Raw genomic sequence first — 22,781 nt, forward strand, 5'->3', positions numbered from 1 at the left:
TTATAAACTATGAGAAATAGCAAAAAAATTTAACATGGCTGTAAAATGATGTTCATAGGATTTTTTTTTTATTCAAGTGTTTCTCTATTTGTGCATATGTTGGCAATTGTGGGGGCTTAAGTCATCTTTCATTTAATTGGGAACATTTTTAATTACAGGAAAGAAATTTTATTTGCCAGAAGTTTGAAAATTCTTTTTGAAAATGGCATGGAATCTTATGTAAAATTCCTTAACGATGACATGAAAAATATACAGATTTACTGGGTCTTACAATTTTATATGGATAATTGATAGCCAACACAGTCTCTTTGATAGGGAAAAGTGCATATGAATGAGCTCTTTTTCTTAGAGAATTCTGTGGCGTCTCATTCCACACTGACTGCCAGGCATTCTTCTCTCTCCTAACTTTTTCTCTGTAACTTTTGTTCTGTGACAGCTGCTTGTGGAGGGAATCTGACTGGCCCAGCAGGTGTTATTTTATCACCCAACTACCCACAGCCGTACCCTCCCGGGAAAGAATGTGACTGGAGAGTAAAAGTGAACCCCGACTTTGTCATTGCCTTGATATTCAAAAGGTACCGTCTCTTGCAGAACTCCTCTTTTTAGTAGGATTTGTAATGGCATACCTAAAAATTACTTCTTTTATGAGTTCATAGAATCTCCAGTATTACATCTAGGTAAGCGCTAGATTTTGCGTCTAATGGAGACTATACCAGGCTGTGAAATGACATGAATGGAAATACATGATTTTGCTTTGGAGCATTCTACTTATGTTAAGATGCATGTGAATTATTTTTAAATACTGTTTATCTTGTATACAGTGTGTTCCATATGAAAAGGCTTAACTTACAGAATGTTCAGTAAAAGTAATAAAAATATGGTATGGAGGCACTTGGTGTAATTTCTCTTCAGTCTCTTATTACTCTAAATGTATGAGAGCAAATTCCTTTCCACAGCACATTCTGATGTTCCCAAGGGTAGCACTGCTAGTATCATTACAATAGTTAAGACTTAATAGAGCCTTGAAAATGAAAGTTTCCCCAAATCAGTCCTAAAAATATGCTAATTTGTTCTTGCTAGACTAGATGATGGAAGTTCAAATACTATGGCCATTTTCTGAAAATAAACTCTTTAAATAATTATATTATTAGCATATGGTATTTGATAATTACATTTTATTGAATCCAAAGATCTTTTCCAACTTTAGACTTTGATTTTTGCACTAAAGGAATCTGAAGTTTTTGAAGGTGAGTTATTCTGTAGACATTCCTGTTGATCTTTTAGCTATCCAGGGCAAGTGTCTGGGATTATACCTTTTAATCTGTCAGTGGAACTAGTATTCTTTTCTAGAGATCTTTATGTCAGTATTCAAGGCCCAGATGTGATCACGTTCCCTCACTTGCTCCTCCTGATGATATCTGAGTCAGTAGAATTTTACGTTATCTATGATTCTTAATCTTAAGTAGGTTGATAGTCATCTTTTCTTGAATTTACTAAACTGCCATAAATTTACCAAATGTTACTCAGCTATTACAGAAAACAAGTGAACACTCACTGGCTATACTTCTTAGATATCTTTGCGGGTTTTATTAACGTTAAATTTTAGTATTGCCTTCCTTAAAATTAGGAGGCACCTCTGGCTTCAAGATATTATAAGTGGATTAATAATTGGGGCTGGGTGTGGGGCCCATGCCTGTAATTTCAACACTTTGGGAGACTAAGATGGGGAGCACTTGAGCTCAGAAGTTTGAGACCAGCCTGGGCAACATAGCAAGACTCCATCACTATAGAAAATTTTTAAAAAATTGGCCAGGTGTGCTTGTATTCCCATGGTCCTAGCTACTGGGGAGGCTGAGGCAGGAGGACTGCTGGAGCCCAGGAGATGGAAGCTGCAGTGAGTTATGATAGTGTCAAGCCTAGACAACAGAGCAAGACCCTGTCCAAAAAAAAGAAAGAAAGAAAGAAAGAAAATAAATAAATAAAAAACGATTGGAAGTGAACACAGAACCTTGTTAGTAGGACTTTCCTCCCTCCCATAAAGTGCAACTCACTTGATGATATGCATATTTAAGGCAGTTTTGCGTGAGGATTTTTTTTCATTGCATTGTATACACCCCTTTGAAAATTTGAAACAGATGATCTGTAAGCCTCTCCCAACCTATAGATTACATGACTCTTTAGCCTACCCAGTGTCTTAGAAACTTCAGAAATCAGTGAAAACCAGTGACTTCTCTGATCTGGAGTTTGCATGTGCTCAAGTGGACATTTTCCTGGGCAGTGGTGAGGAGGGAGAGGCCAGAATCCTGTGGGGACGAGAATGTCCAGCCTCCCAAACAAGTCTGGCGCTGATGAGGGCTGGCCAAGGTGCAGTGTAAAGACGATGGCAAATTCAAGTGTGCTTTTTGTGGGAGGGTGGGAGTCTGGCATTACTAGTGATAAAGGCAAAGAATTATAGGACCTTAAGTACATATGCGCTCCCCAGCTCATTCAGGGCCATGGGTCTTTAGGGAGAGATGTTTCATCACAAGTCCCTGTGGACCGTGGGGCTCACACACTGGGGCTCAAATTTGGTTCAAAATTGATTCACGTTTTGGCACACTATTAGAGCTTAGAGATACGTGAAGCTGGCACAGGTAGAAAAAGACAGGAGTTCACAAAAGAAACCATAATTAATTGTAAATTTCACTCCAGACTTCTATACATGAATTTTGGTACAGGCAAAAAGAGAGAACAGATAAGAGGTATAGTGGTTTTTTTTTCCTGTGTCTGATAGTATTTGCAGTGTTCAATAAATTACCAATAATCATAATTAACTAAGCCAAATACTGGGGATATGGCATGACTAGATTTTAAGAACATCCTTGCAAACACTCTAAATACAATAGTATTCCAGTAAAATTCTACTTATCCCATGCCATTCCTGCTAGTCCCTATACCTAGTAACTCCCACCTTTTATTCCTCCTTTATTCCTGATGTCAATGAACTTGTCAGATAAACAGACCAAGAAATCGTCCTAAACTTCCTTTAATAAGTATGTTCAGGATGTGAAGTGAGGGTATCCTTGACCCGAAACAGGATGACGTGATGCAGGCTGGGTGTGGCATTGATGATGGTGGTCCCACGTCCTGAGGTCCCCTTATAGTGCAGTGGACCACCCCAGGAGGGACCTTCTGTTCCTGTTTTATCATCTGAATCTCTAGATCAAGAGGAGCCACTTAGAACATTTTAGTGATTACAAAAACAGACAAAGAAACGGTGACCTTCTCTGTCTCAGTTGCCCCACATTTCTGCAGATGGAAAGGAAAAGGAGGGGGAGCTTCATGAATTAAGTGCTTGTTAAAGACACACACAAAACCCTCTATAGAGAAGAGGGGAAGATGGAAGGGGCAGCTGCATTGGGTGGTTTTAATCACCTACCTTATCAATTTATTCTGGTCACATCAAGATCCTAGATATCTTAACCAAGTTCATCCTTTCCCTTAGAGTATGTACACTTTTAAAGCTCACAGACTCTATCAGCCTACACATTACTAATGGTAAATGCAGCCCAGCCCTTGAGAGCTTTGGGTTTAACTTACTACACTCTTTGAGGACTGACTATATGTTAATATTAGAAGGGAGAGAAACAGAGAAAAATTGTGAAAGTGAGAGAAAGGGAGGGGGAGAGCAAAAAAAAGAAAAAAAAAAACTGGCATATTCAGTGATGGTGAAAAGTCATGTAAGAAAAGTTATGCTCTGTGCATTGTAGGGACCGTTAATATTGGCTGATTTATCCAAGCAAGTGGAGGCATTTTTATTTTATTTCTTTTATTTTTTTTAGACAGAGTCTCATTCGTTCCGTCACTCAGGCTGGAGTGCATGGGTACAGTGGTGTGGTCACAGCTCACTGCAGCTTCAAACTCCTGATCTCAAGTGATCTAGCCTCAGCTTCCTGAGTAGCTAGGACTAAAAGTACGCACCACCACACTCTACTAATTTTTGTATTTTTGTACAGATAGGATCTCATTATGTTTCCAGGCTGAGACAACTGCATTTTTTAAGTAAAAATAACATACAGTAAAAAAAATAAATAAGAATAGTCAGTAATTCCAAGGGTACATATTTTCAAAACCAAAAATATTCAGATAAAGATAAAAGGTCAGTGGAAATGTGTCTCTCATTTGCACATTAATGGGTACGGGAAAAGGATAGATATCTTTGCCATTTTGACTTATTCCCATTTGGCTATGGTCAAAATAATATTGTATTGAACATGAGAGTAATTAGGCAAAATGCTGTTTACCACAATTGATATATTTTATATTTATTGCTGTTTTATTAATAACATTTTGATTCTTATTACATTTAGCTTTTGATCGCCCTAATTGAAAAATCATACAAAAGCAAATAAAATGACTTTGTGCGCTCAAAGTTTACCACTCTGGGAGATAAGGTACATCCAGATTAGCCGTGTGACATAATGACTGTTGTTTTCTTTAGTTTCAACATGGAGCCCAGCTATGACTTCCTCCACATCTATGAAGGGGAGGATTCCAACAGCCCCCTCATTGGGAGTTACCAGGGCTCCCAAGCCCCAGAACGAATAGAGAGCAGTGGAAACAGCCTCTTTCTGGCTTTTCGGAGTGATGCCTCTGTGGGCTTGTCAGGGTTCGCCATTGAATTTAAAGGTATTGTGATCTCCTGAATTTGGGTGGGAGTTAATTTGTATCATAATTATTTTTATTGTAAACATTTCTTTGTAGCATCTTGCATATCTGTTTAATCTATACATGCTGACTTGTGTCTCCTCTGTCTGGGAAGACACATGTCTCCTCCCTCTCCAGTGAAGATATTCCTCAGGTGCATTTCTACCTTAACTGGAGGAGGAAAGATAGGGGAAAAAACTATCCAAATTCGTGGCAACATAAAAATAAATCGTGGTTTGTAAAATAAAGAATCTGATGACATTTCAGAATTATTTTAAAATGGGTTTTAACACCTCCTAATTTGTTTCTTCAGGATGATTAAATGAAAGTATATGAAAATAACTTCATTCTATCTCAGCATTTTCTGTGTGAACATGTCTGTGCCCTTCCCTGCCTCAGTCACCCATGGTTGGTTTGACAGATTTTCTGGTTTCTGAAGCTGCCCAGAGCTCTTTTTTTTTTTTTTTTTTTTTTTTTGGCCCTCATCAGTGATTCACTCTTATTTTGCTATAAACCATACCCTGCCATTAACATCCAAAGAAAACAGACTGACAAAAAAACTGCCCTCAACTCAACATTTTGTTATTGGGTTTATCAAAATAAATATTTATTTTTTGAAATTGATTTCTCATGTGAACAAAAGAAAATACAAGGTGTGTTACAAAGAATTTGGGAAGAGGACTTAACAAAATATCAATTCACAGTATTGAGGGTTTTCCTTGAAAAAATGAAAATATTTATATTTATTTATACTTTTGAATTCAATTTGTAGGAAAAATCTTTCAAAAAAGAATATATTTTATGTCCCTTACCTCGTTACCAGACCTGTTTATATAGTTTTAAGTAGAAAATTGATCTCTTTCCTCCCAAACATCTAAATCTACAAACTTAGGGATGGCTACTAAAATTTACCATTTAAAAAATTATATAATTTAGCAATCAGAGTATCCTGTGCCTTTGAGATAGGACCTGTCATGTTTAGGAATAGTTGAAAAGAGTACTTTTAAGCTTTTGCCACATTGTAAGATAATTTCTGTGTTAATAAGAACTCACTAAAATGCATTTTAACATGACAGTATTTATTCTATGATAGCCCCCCCAAAAAAACAAAAGCAAACCAAAAACTCGAGCAGGCAAGTAAACAAACATAACAAATCTTCATATGAATGTGAGAATGTACACGGATCATTGCCCACTCTAACAACTTCTGTTCTCTCTGGCTTCCTAAGTCACGTGAATCAGTGGGCCAATGAATGAATGAAGTAAGAAGGGCCTTACAATTTACATGAAGAAAGAACTGCCTTATTTTTGTTTGGGTAACCAGTATGCCCATCTAATTGGGGGCTGTAGTTCTTGAGGTTTTTAAAGTTTTCCAGTGGAGTCTGTGAAAAAATAAAAATCACAGAAAAGAGAACACGAATGATGCCATTGCATGCAGCCTGGAGCAGTGATGTCACTGGATGCAGCTTGGAGCAGTGATGTCATTGCATGCGCCCTGGAGCAGTCATGCCATTGCATGCACCCTGGAGGAGTGATGCCATTGCATGCAGCCTAAAGCAGCGATGTCATTGCATGCACCCTGGAGCAGTGAGTCATTTCCTGTAGCCTGGAGCAGTGACACCATTGCATGCAGCCTAGAGCAATGATGTCATTGCATCCAGCCTGTAGCAGTGATGTCATTGTATGCAGTCTGGAGCAGTGATGCCATTGGATGCATCCTGGAGCAGTGATGTCATTGCATTCATCCTGAAGCAGTGATGCCATTGCATTCATATTGGAGCAGTGATGCCATTGTATGCATCCTGGAGAAGTGATGTTATTTTATGTAGCTTGGAGCAGTGATGTCAGTGCATCCATTCTAGAGCAGTGACATCATTGCATGCAGCCTGGAGGAGTGATGCCATTGCATGCAGCCTGTAGCAGTGATGTCATTGTATGCAGCCTAGAGCAGTGATGCCAATATATCCATCCTGAAGCAGTGATGCCATTGCATTCATCTGGGAGCAGTGATGCCATTGTATGTATCCTGGAGAAGTGATGTCATTGTATGTAGCTTGGAGCAGTGATGTCATTGCATCCATTCTAGAGCAGTGACATCATTGCATGCAGCCTGGAGGAGTGATGCCATTGCATGCAGCCTCGAGCAGTGATGTCATTGTATGCAGCCTAGAGCAGTGATGCCAATATATCCATCCTGAAGCAGTGATGTCATTGCATTCATCCTGAAGCAGTGATGCCATTGCATTCATCTGGGAGCAGTGATCCCATTGTATGTATCCTGGAGAAGTGATGCCATTGCATGCAGCCTGGAGCAGTGATGTCATTGCATACAGCTGCCATTACATCCATCCTGGAGCAGTGATGTCCTTGCATGCATCCTGCAGCAGTGATGTCATTGCATGTAGCCTGGAGCAGTGATGCCATTGCATGCAGTCTAGAGCAGTGATGTTATTGCATCCAGACCAGAGCAAGGGCTGGTGTGGATAGCAAAGCAGGTGACAGATCCAGTTCTTAGGCATGATGGAAAATAGAAGGAGCACCAGGGCAGTCTTGCTGTTTAACAATTCAGGAGTCTTGGCTGAGGCAATCAACCTGTCCTCCAGTGCAGGAAAGCTCAAAGGTATGCTTAAGTGGAATGGACAAGGACAACACGAAACACACCCTATTATGAAGTCATCTAGTTAGAAAGCCTGGCAAATTATAAGCCAGAAAAAGTGCCAGTGATTTATCACTGAACATCCTGACCTGACAACTAAGTAATGGAACTAAAAGATTAGATACAGTTCATTGGAAAAAAATCCTGCCATCAGAAATCAAAATTAGTGGCATAAAGAAGAAACTTGTGTAAGTGCTATTTCATCAAACAGAAAACTTGACTAAAAGAGATATATAACAAAAAGTGATCAAAAAGGACACAAGGGCAACAGACATATATTAATAGATATATACTGGGAAATATTTTATTTTCAATAGGGGAAAATACTATGAACAAGGCCAGTGCTTCTATTTACTAGATGCTCAGTACATTGTGTTGAATGATTGAATAAAAATAAAAAAAAAATTGAGCAACTTTTATTGTACCTACAGTTTTACTTAGTTTATCTGTATTTGCTTAATATAATGTTCTGTGTTCTATATGGGATTTAATTCAGTCATAAAGAATTATCAACGTGTTAGCTACCATTTTAAATATCCAGACACTTTTCAGTAAAACAATTAGAGAACACCGATTTCAAGGCATGAAACAACAAATATATCTAAAATGTGTTTTATATATACTTGTTATATAAATATATGAAGTATATAAATATGTATAAATACATATTTGTTATATAAATACACTTTAGAAATCATTTAATCTCAAATTCTTAATCAAATGCACAAATTTACATATAAAATCTATATGGATTTAACCAAAGTATGTAATGAAATACAGTTTATTAAATATAATATGCTATAGATTCAATATACATAATATATATAATAATTAAGTCAGTGATCACAAGACATCTCTGGTTGATGATGATATGTGGATTATTAAAAATACAATTGAAAATATTGAATAAATACAATTAACCAGGCCTCTTTTTCTCCCTCCAGGGCTTCCCAAAGTTTAGTGTTTTTGTTTTTGCTCTTTCCTCATCCTTTATATGTAATCTATTTCTAGCATGGTGGGACAGTGTAGGGTTACACACTTTTTCATTTAGAGATATTTTAGAAGATTAAAAATATTAAGGCTACCAGACAATAACTGAAATTGACTGTAGAGCAACATGACTCTGAAGAAAAAAGGTTTTATGTTTTCACTTGGGAAGAATAAATACTTAATGCAGTCAAAAGTGAATGCGTAATTGCGGGGCCCCAGAATTAGGCAGGTCTCGGCAGGGTGTCTTGGTGAAAGTGACTTAACTTTCCTTGAGTTTTAGATTCTTATCATCCTTTCCTGGCAGAGGTGCCCTGAAGATAAGAATTAAACCAGAAATGCACCCAGTTCAGTGCTTGGTACATAATAAGACCTCAATACATTTTAGCAATTATTATATTTAAGGTAGAACTATTGGCTGTTAGTATATCCTGGCACAGTGCTTGATCATTATCAGTCAATATATTTTTTCTGCTAAGTTTGACATTTACTCCCTTAAGACTAACAGCAGAAATACGGTAGTCAAAGAGTGAGAACAACCATCCATCTTCATCTTCTAAGTCTGTCTACTATTATTCATAAAAGTGCTCTTAACTTTTAGGAATTAAACTGTTTCCATTTGGAGAAGCTAAATTCTCCAGTCTTTTCTGAAAGGTGTGGAGTGATTTTATGATAATATGCTTAATATACAAAAGTTAGAAAATGAACCTCAGTTTTTCCAGAGTCAGCTTCTTTTATTCAGTTCTAAAATCCATAGCCAAAAAAGGATAAATATATAAAATTGTAGTACTATATTTTTATGTAGTTTAAGTTAATTTTATTCAATTACTCAATTCTGTAATAAAGTAATTCAATTTTGTAGTAAAATATGCTTTTTAAAAAGGAAATACAGTTTTATTACAAAGGAATTTTTTTATTTTAATTAGTAGTTTCACTTGGTCACTAGCCAATCAGCAAATAATTTTGAGCATTTCTTATTTATTTAGGGCACTGTTCTAGGCCCTAAATAACACAATTAAAGAACCAACCTACTCACATATTTAACTACTCAGAGCAATGTCTTGTTTTCTAATATATTTTTAATAGACTCCTGTCATCATTTCATGGATGCAGTATTCTTTTCTGCTTCTTGCCTTGTTTTTTTTGTTTTTTTTTTTTTTTTTTTTTTTTTTTTTTTTTTTTTTTTTTTTTTTTTTTTTTTTTTTTTTTTGGTGTCTTTCATATTTGGAGCTTTTCTCAAATGTCTGGTGATCCACTTACACATTGAGTGAGGAGACTTGTCAGTGGCTGGACTTCACTACAGCTTATTATTTTAACCCAGAATTCTATACCCAGCCAAAATATCAGTCAAGTGTACCAATATAATAAACAGTTTCAGACATTGAAAAAAAAAAAAAAAGAACCAACCCACCAATCAAGAATAAGATCCCTGCTCTCACGCAGTTTTCATTTCTTCTGCAGAGAAACCACGGGAAGCTTGTTTTGACCCTGGAAATATAATGAATGGGACAAGAATTGGAACAGACTTCAAGCTTGGCTCGACTATCACCTACCAGTGTGACTCTGGCTACAAGATTGTTGACCCCTCATCCATCACCTGTGTGATTGGCGCCGATGGGAAACCCTCCTGGGACCAAGTGCTGCCCTCCTGCAATGGTGAGTGCATGCTGGGGTATTTTCTAGAAATACAGCTTTCCTTTCAAATGCAGAATCTCACTGAAGGAATGGTTTCACATTTCAGCATGTAGTCCTCTAATCAGTGGTGAGGATTGCATAGAGAGCTAGTGTGGAACAAATATCAGTCATTCATTGATCGTTTAATACCACAAGTGTGTTAGCCGTTCTCATAAGTTTCTGGGAGGAACAATAGTTTTCTCTCACCCATACAGTCTGACATTTTTCACTTCTGTTTTTTGTATGTTCTAGACATGTTATTTATAAGAGGTGCTAATTAGCCTTATCTAATTACTTCTCTCCCTCTCTCCCTCTCCTTTCTCTCTGTGCATATAAAATATTTACATCTATGTATCTATCTGTATGTATACAAAGAAAACTAATATGTATGACATATCCATTTGAATGGATATGTCATTTCCCCCCCCAAAAAAGTCAACAGTTTATAATTCCTTAGGAATTAAATTAATAAAATCATTGAATTAACATTCAAGAATAGATGAAACTAACCTCTACAGTGGTAAATGTCAGACAGCAGGTGCCCTGTGGGTGTGAACTGGGGAGAGTGGGAGGATAGACTTCCTGGTTGCTGGCCAAGGCATGTAGTTTGATCTAGGTGGTGACTTCATGGGTGTCTCCATGAGTAAAAACTCCTCAAGCTGTGGACCCATGACTTGTCTTACTTTTTGCATGATATATATTTTAAAAAAATAAGAAGTTAGAACTTTATGGATTGTTGCAGAGACATTCATTTCCAGGGTTAAGGTGAGTTCAAAGACCATTTCATTTTGATAAACTGACTTATGAAACAAATGTGTTTTCCTCAAGATAGCCTAACAATGCTACTGATACCTTCAGGCCAAATAAGCATTTAAAAAATTAGTATATAAGAAACTAAACCAAAGAAACAAAACAAAATACAACAAAACCGACTTCCCTGGCATGTTCTGCTATTTCTGTGTTTCTGAGTCCATTCTCTTATGACCCTGAGAGCATTTAAGGTAAGGGAGTGTATTTGTCTGGACCCAGTAGTAGTGACTGGAAGTGAGTAAGAACTTAGGTAAGGTGTGGTGGCTCACATCTGTAATCCCAGCACTCTGGGAGGCCAAGGCTGGTAGATCCCTGGACCTCGGGAGTTTGAGATCAGCCTGAGCAACATGACAAATCCCTGTCTCTACCAAAAGCACAATACAAAACTTAGCTGGGCATGGTGGTTCATGCCTGTAGTCCCAGCTACTTGTGGGGTGTGGTTGGAGGATCACTGGAACCTGGTCAGTGAAGGTTGCAGTTAGCTGAGATCGCACTACTGCACTCTAGCCTGGGCAACAGATCGATAGATGGAGAAAGTTATATTTTGTGTTTTAAAAATCATGATATAGGCCAGGTTATGTATCAGTCATTTCTAGTCATCTATTTAATTAAAAATTCTGGTAGTGTAGTTATTGTGTTACTTGCTTTGGGAGACTTTCCTAAATGGAAAGTTATAGAGTCCCTCTTTTCTAAATTTATTAAAAACTAAAGTAAGAGGTATACAGGAGCTTAAAATAGAACTCAGTGCGCTTATGGGTGAGGAGGCAGTGAGCCAGAGTGGCTTCGAGGTAAAGAGAGCCTTTGATCTGACATTATACCTCAGGACCAAGGCCTCCCTGGTGCCCACACAGCCCCCAAAACAGGATGGAGCCAAGCCGAGAAGTGGGTGGGACTTGGTGAGAAGGTGGGCACAAGGGAGCTGGAAGTCTCTGCCCAGGACCCACCCTTCCCTGCCCTGACCCAGGAGGGGTCCGCACCTCCACACCCTCCTCTCATGCTGCTGGCCTGGGTGCCCCTCATATCCTAAGTGGCCTGGGCGGTGCACGCAGGTGGTCCTGGGGTGCCTGCCCTGTACTCTTGAAGTTGGCCAGGAGCCCCTTTGAGCTGCTGTCTGAGGTCCTGAGGGTCCTCCCTTCTGGGTGGGGCATGGCCAGCGAGGGCAGGGCCGGGTTTGTGAGCCTAGGCAGAACTGAAAGCCGTGCCCTGAGGAGTGACCACCTCCTCCCGCCTGTGTCACTCCAGACAAGACACTCAGGGCTGGGAGCAATGACATTCTCCAGGTCACAAGTGTCAGGAGGATAAATTCCGCAGGCATAAGGCTCCCCAAAACTAGAAAATCTTGATTCTGTATGTCACTGGTTTCTAAAACCATTTTGGTGTAACACAGGGCAATGACCTCAAAGCCGTTTGTTTTGACATCCAATCAGTGTAACTATTGAGCATGCAACCTCCATCTCTGCAAACATTACAGGCACTGACCATGTCAGCAGCTGTGTTATAGACCACATAATTACTACATGAACACAGATATTTACAAAGGTGGAATTTGAGACCAGCCACAGCGGCTCATGCCTGTAACCTCAGCACTTCGAGAGACTAAGTCAGGAGGATTGTTTGAGGCCAGGAGTTCAAGACTAGTCTGGGCAACATAGCAAGACTCCATCTCTACAAAAAAATTCAAATTAGCAGGATGGGGTGGCACACACCTGGGGTCCTAGCTACTCAGGAGGCTGTGGTGGGAGGGTGGCTTGAGCCCAGGAGGTGGAGGCTGCAGTGAGCCCTGATTGGATCACTGCACTCCAGCCTGGGCAACAGAGCAAGACCCTATATCAAGAAAAAAAAAAAAGATACAAGTTTGGGTAAAAATTCTAATTTTCTTTTTTATATCCCACAAAACGACTTTTGCATCCTCTAATGTGTTTTTCCCCACTTCAGACATCTCTTTAGCAATTATAAAGAGTCTATTGTGAGAGAGATAAAAGCAGATTGCAAAATTGAGGAAAGGTCGTGAATTCTCTACTTTTGTTAACTAATAATACAAAAGGCAACTTATATTAAATTCAATTACAGTTGAATTTGTGGGGACTGATAAAACTTTAGCCATAGAAAAAGTATGGCTAAAGTGTTAGAAGTATATACCTATACACTTTATATGTATGTAGTATATATATACTTTATATATGTTCCTCTCTATATATACGTGTGTATATATTTACACACATGTATAGGAATTATACATACATACACACACCCTATTTATGTACATATATTCACATATGTATTCCTATATATAGGATATGTACATCTGTATATATCCTATATATGTATATTCCTATAGATATGTTATATATCTAAAACCAAATTTTTAATTAGAGATTGTTTCACTTACCATGTCTGCAGATCTGTGGAATGAGGTACAATTTCTTTTTTTTTTTTTTTTTTTTTTTTTGAGACGGAGTTTCGCTCTTGTTACCCAGGATGGAGTGCAATGGCGCGATCTCGGCTCACCGCAACCTCCATCTCCTGGGTTCAGACAATTCTCCTGCCTCAGCCTCCTGAGTAGCTGGGATTACAGGCACGCGCCACCATCCAGCTAACGTTTTGTATTTTTAGTAGAGATGGGGTTTCACCATGTTGACCAGGATGGTCTCGATCTCTTGACCTCTTGATCCACCCGCCTCGGCCTCCCAAAGTGCTGGGATTACAGGCTTGAGCCACCGCGCCCGGCCATGAGGTACAATTTCTTTTACCAGTCATCAAAGGGCATAACTCATGGAACACTGATTTCTCCATATGGAGTTTTCTATTTACATGTAAATAAAACTTTATATTCTAAATCTGTGAAACAGAAATGGTTTCCCTGTAGTGCATCTTGTATCTCTCATGGAGAGCAGCGTTTTGTGCATGAATTAATGCCTGTGATTTATTCAGCTCACCAGTTAACCTTGGGGCCTTTTACTCTTCTTTAAATATTTTAATAGTTTCTGCATTACAGGATGCAGTTGGTGCATTTTGGACTAGTTTTCTTTAGATGCAGTGACATAATGTTATTTCTGGTTATTCATCTGTTACCTTCAAGTTTTGATTATTGAGGCTTTTTGTAGAATTGCAACTGAAATTGAAAGAAAGTAGAGCCTCTTTCATGGGTCAGAATAACTTCTGCTTGCTAGCTCTGTTTTTGACTTATTCAGTTTGGTTTTATGTGGCTGCCTTTACCTATGAAATGAATGTATTATAATTAGCCAAATGAATGAGCAAGCTTCTTGTTACCATTAGCAATGAATGTTCTTGTATGCCTTTATTTAGGAAACAATCTGTTTAATATGTTAATTACCAAATAACAGGCATTTATTTATTTTTCTTCCATTGTTACAGTAAAATAAAATAACTTTTAAGGTGAGAAGCACCATGTCTGTTTCTTAGCTTAGCCCAGTAACGCAGACATAACAATTATTAGGAATTAAGTAAAAATTATCTCCCTATTTTTCTTTCTCACACAAATATTTGGTCATGTATGAAACATATAATTGTAGTTCTGTGCTCACCTTTCTGATCTGAGGAGGACCATACAGGCGCAAGCACCATTTATCAAGGTGGTAAAACAGAAGTCTGGTCAGTTTCCCCTCGTTTCATCTTTGACTTTTTTAAAGTGTCCCCTATTATCGTAAGGCAGTGCTCTTTTGTTCTTTCCTTGGACCCAGTGTTTCTTTGTACTTATACTTTAAAACATGTGTTAGTCAAGGTTCTCTAGAGAGACGGAACTAATGGAATGATACATATATAAAGGTGAGTTTATTAAGCATTAACTCATATGATCACAAGTTCTCACAATAGGCCATTTGTAGGCTGAGGAACAAGGAGAGCCAGTCCTAGTTCCAAAACTGAAGAACTTGGAGTCTGATATTCAGGGCAGGAATTGTCCAGCATGGGAGAAAGATGTAGGCTGGGAGGCTAGGCCAGTCTCTTATTCCACATTTTTCTGCCTGCTTATGATTGTGTCCACCCAGGTTAAGAGTGGGTCTGCCTTTCTCAGCCCACTGACTCAAGTGTTCATCTTCTTTGGCAACACCCTCACAGACACACCCAGACCCAATAGTTTGCATCCTCCAATCCAATCAAGTTGACACTCAGTATTCACCATTACAAAACATATGACCAGGCGTGTCATCTCAGCACTTTGGGAGGCCAAGGCGGGCAGATCACTGGTCAAGAGAACAAGACCATCCTGGCCAGCATGGTGAAACCCTGTCTCTACTAAAGATTCAAAAATTAGGTAGGCATGGTTGTGCATGCCTGTAATCCCAGCTACTTGTGAGGCTGAGGCGGGAAAATGACTTGAGCCAGGGAGGTGAAGGTTGCAGTGAACCTAGATTGTGCCACTGCACTGAAGCCTGGCAGTAGGGCGAGACCCCCTCTCAAAAAATAAGACAAAAAACAAACAAAAAATATATATCAGAAGATGTTCTTGATAAGAATTATTTTACCATCTCTAATAATTTGAGAATCAAAATTTTGGCCCAGTGATGATGTGTTTGCACTTTTTATTTATACTTCTTGTTTAAAATTTGACACTAATTTTTCTTATGGAAAAAGATCATTTGTGAAATGATTTGTTTGAATCTTTTGTGACTGAGCACAAAGAAGATATATTTTCATTCTTTATTTGTGCTTTTTAAAAAGTCGAACTTGCAGCTTTTGAGGAAAAAAAAAAAGATAGTCCTGGCATAACCTGGTTGATTTCACGTGGGTAAGGTGGGGAAAAATTCCTGAGTGATATATCTGCCATGGTAGAGTGAGTGACCCCAGCATTCTATTGGAAACCTTCAGCTTTACAATTGAGCTGACAGAAATATCCTCCATCTAAAAGTGGGAATAAAATGTTTCTATCAAAAGTTGTAAAAACTCAATAGAAGTGTTTTAGAGTGATAACGTGATTTGGAATTAAGACAGCAGCATGAAGGCTGAGCTCAGTTAAGTAAAATCTCTGCTAGTTGATCATGAACAGATCAAAGCTGTCAGATGTCTGAGCTGTTTTCCTTTGACTTTTAGAATACAATTTAAGTTTTTCAAGCGATGTAATGCATGGATTCAGGAAATTTCTTGACTAATCATTAACAGGGTGCTTTAACCTTAGCATTACCATATTCTAAGGAGTTTTATTCATCTTAGAAAATGTTATGTCCATCAACTGAGATTTAACATAATGCTGATTAACATTCAAAGGATTAAACATGTTACCTCCAACTTCCTTTTCTTTGAGCCTTGAAAATTGCCACATCAAGAAGTAATGAGCTGTAGAAATGATGCAGGAAACCACCACAGCATGTGTATACCTACGTAACAATCCTGCACGATCTGCACATGTCACCCAGAACTTAGAGTATAATAATAAAAAAATAGAAATAAAACCTTTCTGAAATACTGAAGATAATTCTGAATTCAAATCAGTGACGGTATATCCAAGATAGGAAGGGCAGTCAGGCCACAGCTGTCATGGTAACCGTGCAGGAAGCTGTTGGCAGAGTGGCTGCTGTCCTGGGTGCTGCTCTAAGGGTAATGGATGAACAGACTTTACCCTTTCTTACGTAAAAATGTGAGAAAATGGAGCATTGGCAATCTAAAGACTGGATATCAAATGGCTGGAATTTAATTGGGTGTCTATTCCATGAGGCTTTAAAGACCGCTTTGAACATCTGGGCTACAGTGGTTTTTCATTTTCTCAGCAAAAGTGAAGCCAAAGTAAATAAGATAATTGGGGGAAAATTAAGACATACCCCCCCACACACACACATGTAAACACACATGCACATACACACACAGAGCTGTCTATATTTTATAAGCCTTAACTTTGTAATAATGAGATCCTTTAGCTTTAAATTGAACTCATAGGAAGAGACCCCCAAAAGCATTAGTAATTTTACATCTTGCTTCTTTACTTAAACTATAAGCTGAAATGTTAAAACTAACAAAATAAAACCCCTAAAAAGCAAAACATTTTTCCTTTTAGTCCCATATTCATATAAAAATGATAGAAAACGGAAATAATCTTTGTATCTCTTAAGTTGAAATGAGGATTGACTTTGCACAGACAACTCAGTGAGACTTTCTGAAATAATTTAATCATTTGTCTTTATAGAACCTGTTTTATTATTATAGCTGTTTCCCTTATTATTTTGATACACCTGAGACATGGTCTTGAAAGTAATACTAGGTTTTTCTCCTATGTTGAATTACTTCTAATGTGGTAAATCTTTGTTTTTCTGTTACTTTGACAGCAATAAAAACAAGATTTTAGCTTATTATTTTCTTAAGTTTTCATTAAACATGCTCAGGTATTTGATAGGTTTCAGCTTTGGCTCACCGATCGCCTGTGCTACTCTTACTGCACAGGACCTAATTCTTGGTCGATTTCATTTTCAGCTCCCTGTGGAGGCCAGTACACGGGATCAGAAGGGGTCGTTTTGTCACCGAACTACCCTCATAATTACACAGCTGGTCAAATATGCCTCTATTCCATAACGGTACCAAAGGAATTCGGTAAGGATGTCTTTTTATTTTTTAATTCATTGCCATATTTTCTTTCAGGTTATTTTTCTATCATTTGATAAACAAGTATTCTAGCTCTTAGTGAAATAAATTATATAAAAGCAAGTAAGTTGCATGTAAGCAGCAGGATTTCCAAACATATCCCACACAATATCCATTACCATCCTTTTACCAATGTGATATTAAATGCTTACAGTCCCTTCTAGGATTCTGATCCAGAATAATCAGAGAATTAATTTGGCTTTCTTCTTAAATTTCTCAAACATCGTTCTTTCAGTTGGTGGTTTTTATGAGCAAGGAAGGATTTCTCATAAGGTATCTGGTGGGTCAGAACGCTGTCTGTATGTCTGTGCATAAATGGCTCATAAATTCAGCGAATGCAGTAACCAGATTGTGATGGAAATCCCGGCATCCTTGAGCCAGCGTGTAAGTGCTCAGAGATGGAGAAGCAGGCAGAATCTTGAGTGTGTGTCACCTGCTGAACCCTGACATTCTAGTTCTCTCCCAGACATGGCTTCTAACTTGGGCGAATTTTCCGAAATGACTTCATTTCCAGAAAGGCCTTCCCTGGTCTCTCTGTGCTTCACTTATGCAATGTTCACTGTCTCTCCCTTGACCAGGAAAACTTACAGTGGATTGGATTCTTTTCTGGAGTAAACGAGGTAGTAGCTGTTGTCATCTGAAAGACGATTTCCCTCTTTCCCATAGGAAAATTAAAAATGCTACGTAGTCAAGGTTTTTCCATACGTTTGAGACAGCAGTCATCCGCTCAGCATTGAAAGCAGATAAAAATTCTAATGTTAGACTGTATTTTAGGCAAACATCTTTAACATATGACAAAGTTATATGATGGCTGAAAAACTTGCTTGTGGGAGACATTATTCTTATAAACTTCTGTCTTGTTATTATACCCAGACCTCTGACAAATTTAATGAACACCTTCCTGGAGCCTTAATGCTCTCTGCTGTGATAAATGAATAATAATATTTAAAACAGGTTCTAGATTCCAACTTTTTAAGTTGGGCCAAATTCTTTAAAATCCTTCATTTAACTTCAGCCTTAATTCTGAATTTGAACAAAATACATTTTTTCACATAAATGCTCAGCAGTATTCCCTATTCCCCTGATTATCACCAAAAAAGTGTTTTTTTATGGATACATGACAAAATATATTTAATACAATGGAAATTAGCAGCCATATTCTATGATTTTAGGTTAAATACAAAATATTACCATCACTACACAATTAAAATTTTTCAGCTAAAAAGTCATACTCATATCCTAAATATTGATTGTAATTTCCCAATTTGAAAGGTTTAATCACTACAAATGTATCACATCCTATCAGACAGAAAGCTTCAGTGTGGCATAACATAGAGAATCTTTAATGAAAATGCACTCTGTGTCATCTTTTATTTTCTTCCCCCATTCCTTACTCTTTCTTGAGAATTAAACTAATTAATTAAACAATTAATCTCACAGTATTTATAAGTGCAGGGACACAAAAATGAAAAGAATCTGGTCCATGCCCCTGGCATGTTCATGGTGTGGAGCTGACACAGACGTGTAATCCAGACAGTACGGGTGATGTGATCCTTACCAGGTAGAAAGAGGCTCCCTGTTAGTCAACACGGGCTGAAAATGGGAAGTGATACTATTAAGACAGGTCTTCAGATAACCCAGTTTCTTCTATTCTCATCCAAAAGCACAGTCAAGAATTCCTTCTAAAACACAAATCTAATTATGTTTGTATCTTGATAAACATTCTTACTCACTCCTATTGTCTATGACGCAAAGTGTTTGCGTTTTAGGGTGGCCTTTGAGGTCCTTGCCACAGGTGTTTCCATTCCATTCCCTCTGTTTTTTCTATCCACCGAGTGTTGGCTGAAGTTGACTATTGGCTGCATTTGTCACCTCCCCTGTTTTGCTTTTTGTATTCCATTTGCTGATATAATTTCTTATATTCCATTCTTGCACAAATCCTTCTTGAAGGGCACTAGTGATAGGGCCATCCCCACCATGGAGCACTGACAGTTCCCGCAGCCGACGCCCATAGCCCTTTGTTCTTCTCGCTGCATTCTCATGATTTCCAGCAGCAGCGTAGACAGCACTGAACAGCTTTTCCCCGTTGGCAATTGAGTTTGCTCACTGGGGCTGCGTGTCAGTGACAGGTTAGAACTCAGGTGAAGGAGGCTCCTCAAGGAAGGCATTGGGGCCGTCTCCAGAGTGAGCTGAGTGTTCCTCCTCCAGAATGAGCTGGGCGTTCCTTCAAGATGACTCTTGACATCTTGTACTCAAAATCCATATTTGTCGTGGAAATTATCAAACACATTAGAGCATGATAGCCCTGGGACAATGTTATCACCTTCCCTCCTTCTTCCTTAGTTTCTAGTATGAAGTGAATGTCAGCTCAATATTTCTTGAAAAAGAGTAGAAATTATCTATGGATAATTCACTTTTATGACCCACATTTTTAACCTTCACTATGATAAAAATCTAATGAACTTGGGGAGGTGGTGGGTGGGTTAGGATGGTATGAGCAAGATCTGTAGAGAAATTATTAAGTCCTCTCCTTCTCTAGTTTCTGAAAAAAATGTTTTCAGAGCATTTCATCTATTGGGAAAATTCACCAACCTGCATGCCTTCTTTGTGTTTTCCTCTGGGAAATGATAAAATCTTAAAAGACAAGTTATATTAGATATGTGTGTATGGATTCAGTTACATAAATGCATGTGTGTTTATCTGTACACACATGGGCACACACACTGTTACAGTTAGATTACTTCCGTCCTACTAACAGTAATTCTTTCCATTGGAATTCTGACACACTCAACTATTGCACATACCTCTGTTTCTTGTTCATAATGATTTAGAATGATTGTAGTGAAAATCTTACACATAATTAAGAAAAGGATTAGTTGTTCATTGCTTGTAAAGATATGCCAAATCACAGGTTTTTCTGCATGTTTAAAGGTCCTCTGTATCATCGGTTTCAATACACAAGCATTGGTTAAATTTGAAGTCGTTAAGTATGTAGTTACATTTTACTTGGAGGACGTGTGTTCATACAATTTGCATAATCTGTAAGATCGATAAAACTATAGACTGAAAAACAGCAAGCGGTTCCTGTTATATGCTGCAAAGTCAAGTGTGTAAGTCAGTTTTTATGAATATGGTGACGTATTAATATAACAACCTTTTGTGAGGAATTTTAAATTCCTCATTAACTCATCATGGGGCTTGATCTTTTGCTTATTTTTCATTGAATAAAATGTCACTAAATATTTCAAAATATATGGAAGCCTTTACAGATATTCTTTTCTTTCTTCTTCTTCTTTTTTTTTTTTTTTTTGGATGGAGTCTTGCTCTGTCGCCTAGGCTGGAGTGCTCTGGCATAATCTTGGCTCATTGCAACCTCCACCTTCCAGGTTCAAGCGATTCTCCTGCCTTGCCCTCCCAAGTACCTGTGATTACAGGCACCTGCCGCCATGCCCTGCGAATTTTTATATTTTTAGTAGAGACAGGGTTTCACCATGTTGGCGAGACCGGTCTCAAACTCCTGACCTTAAGGTGATCCACCTGCCTTGGCCTCCTAAAGTGCCAGGTGTGCGTCACCACACCCAACCCAGATATTCTTAATGTTGTGTTTATTAAAAACAAAAACTTTCCTCATTTAATGTTCAAATTTGAAAGAAAACAGTATTTTTTTCTTTTATTAAATACCAAAAGTCAAGAAGCAAAGTAAAACAGTTTCATCAACTGAAAAGTTAGAAAGCAGAGAAAAGTTAATATTTATTTTTTACCGGATTCTAAGGATAATGATCCTTTGGGTCAAATAATAGATATGTATTGAAACCAAAAAGCTCCATTTAGTTTTCTGAGAGCATCTTGTGCCAACATTCCACCTCTTATTTTTCTTATTTTTTAGTGGTTTTTGGACAGTTTGCCTATTTCCAAACGGCCCTGAATGATTTGGCAGAATTATTTGATGGAACCCATGCACAGGCCAGACTTCTCAGCTCCCTCTCTGGGTCTCATTCAGGTCAGTCTCAAAGAATGTTGCTCTTGATTTAGTTTAGACAGGTGGGGGATTACTGTTTAACTTGTCTATTTTTTCTGCTTTGTTTTGATTCATGAGAAATGTAATCACGCATATGCACGCAAACACACATGAGCGCCTATGAAACATGAGATGCTATTTTACAAATTATTTTTATCCCATTCTTATCCTTAAAATCACATATAGAAGTCTGTCTCCAACAAATGCTATTTACACCCAATGTCCTTACTTCGAGTTATGAATAGTATTCTGTCGTTTTAATGTAGCACAATTTAACCCCACTTTTAATTGATAACTTACCCCTTATTTGTACTGATACCTTTTCATCATTTACTAAGTAAATTTGGTACTGAGTACATTTACTAAGTAATTTGCCTAGTAATCTATATGCATTACAAGCTTAATTAGGGTTAAGATTTGGTTATTTCCAGGTTTTCACTATTTCATTATTAACTAAAAGTCTTAAGACCTTTATTTTGTTATTTTCTACTGATGTTCAATGATGGATCTAAGAATGCATCAGTCTGGGCATGGTGGCTCATGACTTTAATCCCAGCAGTTTGAGAGGCCAAGGTGGGTGGATCACCTAAGGTAAGGAGTTCAAGACCAGCCTGACCAACATGGTGAAATCCCATCTCTCGTAAAAATAAAAAAATTAGCCAGGCCTGGTGGTGGGCACCTGCAATCTCAGATACTTGGAAGACTAAAGCAGGAGAATCCCTTGAACCTGGGAGGCAGAAATTGTAGTGAGCCAAGATTGTGCCACTGCACTCCAGCCTGGGCCGCAGAGCAAGACTGTGTCAAAAAGAAAGAAAATATTATATATGTTGATTATTAGTAACACATTGTCCTCTGAAAAGCTTATGCCAGTTCACACACCTCTCACCAGTGCTTGAGACAGACTCTTTCATATTTTATATGTACTTTTATTTATGTATTTATTTTTATTTTATTATTTATTTTTCTGAGATGAAGTCTCACTCTGTTGCCCAGGCTAGAGTACAGTGGCACCATGTTGGCTCACTGCAACCTCCATCTCCCAGGGTCAAGGGATTCTCCTGCCCCAGCCTCCTGAATAGCTGTGATTACAGGCATGCACCACTATGCCTGGCTAATTTTCTTATTTTTAGTAGAGACAGGTTCCCCCATGTTGGCAAGGCTGATATCAAGCTCCTGGCCTCAAGTGATCTGCCGTCTTTGGCCTCCCGAAGTGTTGGGATTATAAGTGTGAGCCACTGCACCCAGCCTAGAGTACTTTTAGAGGCTAAAAATATACTTCAGAAGGCCTTTTCTGAATCCTTTAATTTTTTAAAAAATCCTGCTTTGGATTCAATTACTTTTTTAAAAATTTAAGTAAAATTC

General features: G+C 38.1%; 1 protein-coding gene across 2 annotated transcripts in view; it reads left to right on the top strand.

Moving 5' to 3' along the window:
* Positions 1–22,781, top strand: part of CSMD1 (CUB and Sushi multiple domains 1) — a 2,110,588-nt gene that overhangs the window by 1,771,531 nt on the left and 316,276 nt on the right. For both annotated transcript variants that reach the window (XM_017501161.1, XM_017501162.1), the window contains exons 28-32: positions 437–575; positions 4,481–4,668; positions 9,791–9,985; positions 17,234–17,350; positions 21,288–21,401. In XM_017501161.1, the coding sequence (XP_017356650.1) occupies positions 437–575; positions 4,481–4,668; positions 9,791–9,985; positions 17,234–17,350; positions 21,288–21,401 (753 nt within the window). The remainder of the gene's footprint in view (positions 1–436; positions 576–4,480; positions 4,669–9,790; positions 9,986–17,233; positions 17,351–21,287; positions 21,402–22,781) is intronic.

Source organism: Cebus imitator, unplaced genomic scaffold, assembly GCF_001604975.1.
Source record: "Cebus imitator isolate Cc_AM_T3 unplaced genomic scaffold, Cebus_imitator-1.0 Scaffold279, whole genome shotgun sequence".
NCBI classification, from domain to species: domain Eukaryota; kingdom Metazoa; phylum Chordata; class Mammalia; order Primates; family Cebidae; genus Cebus; species Cebus imitator.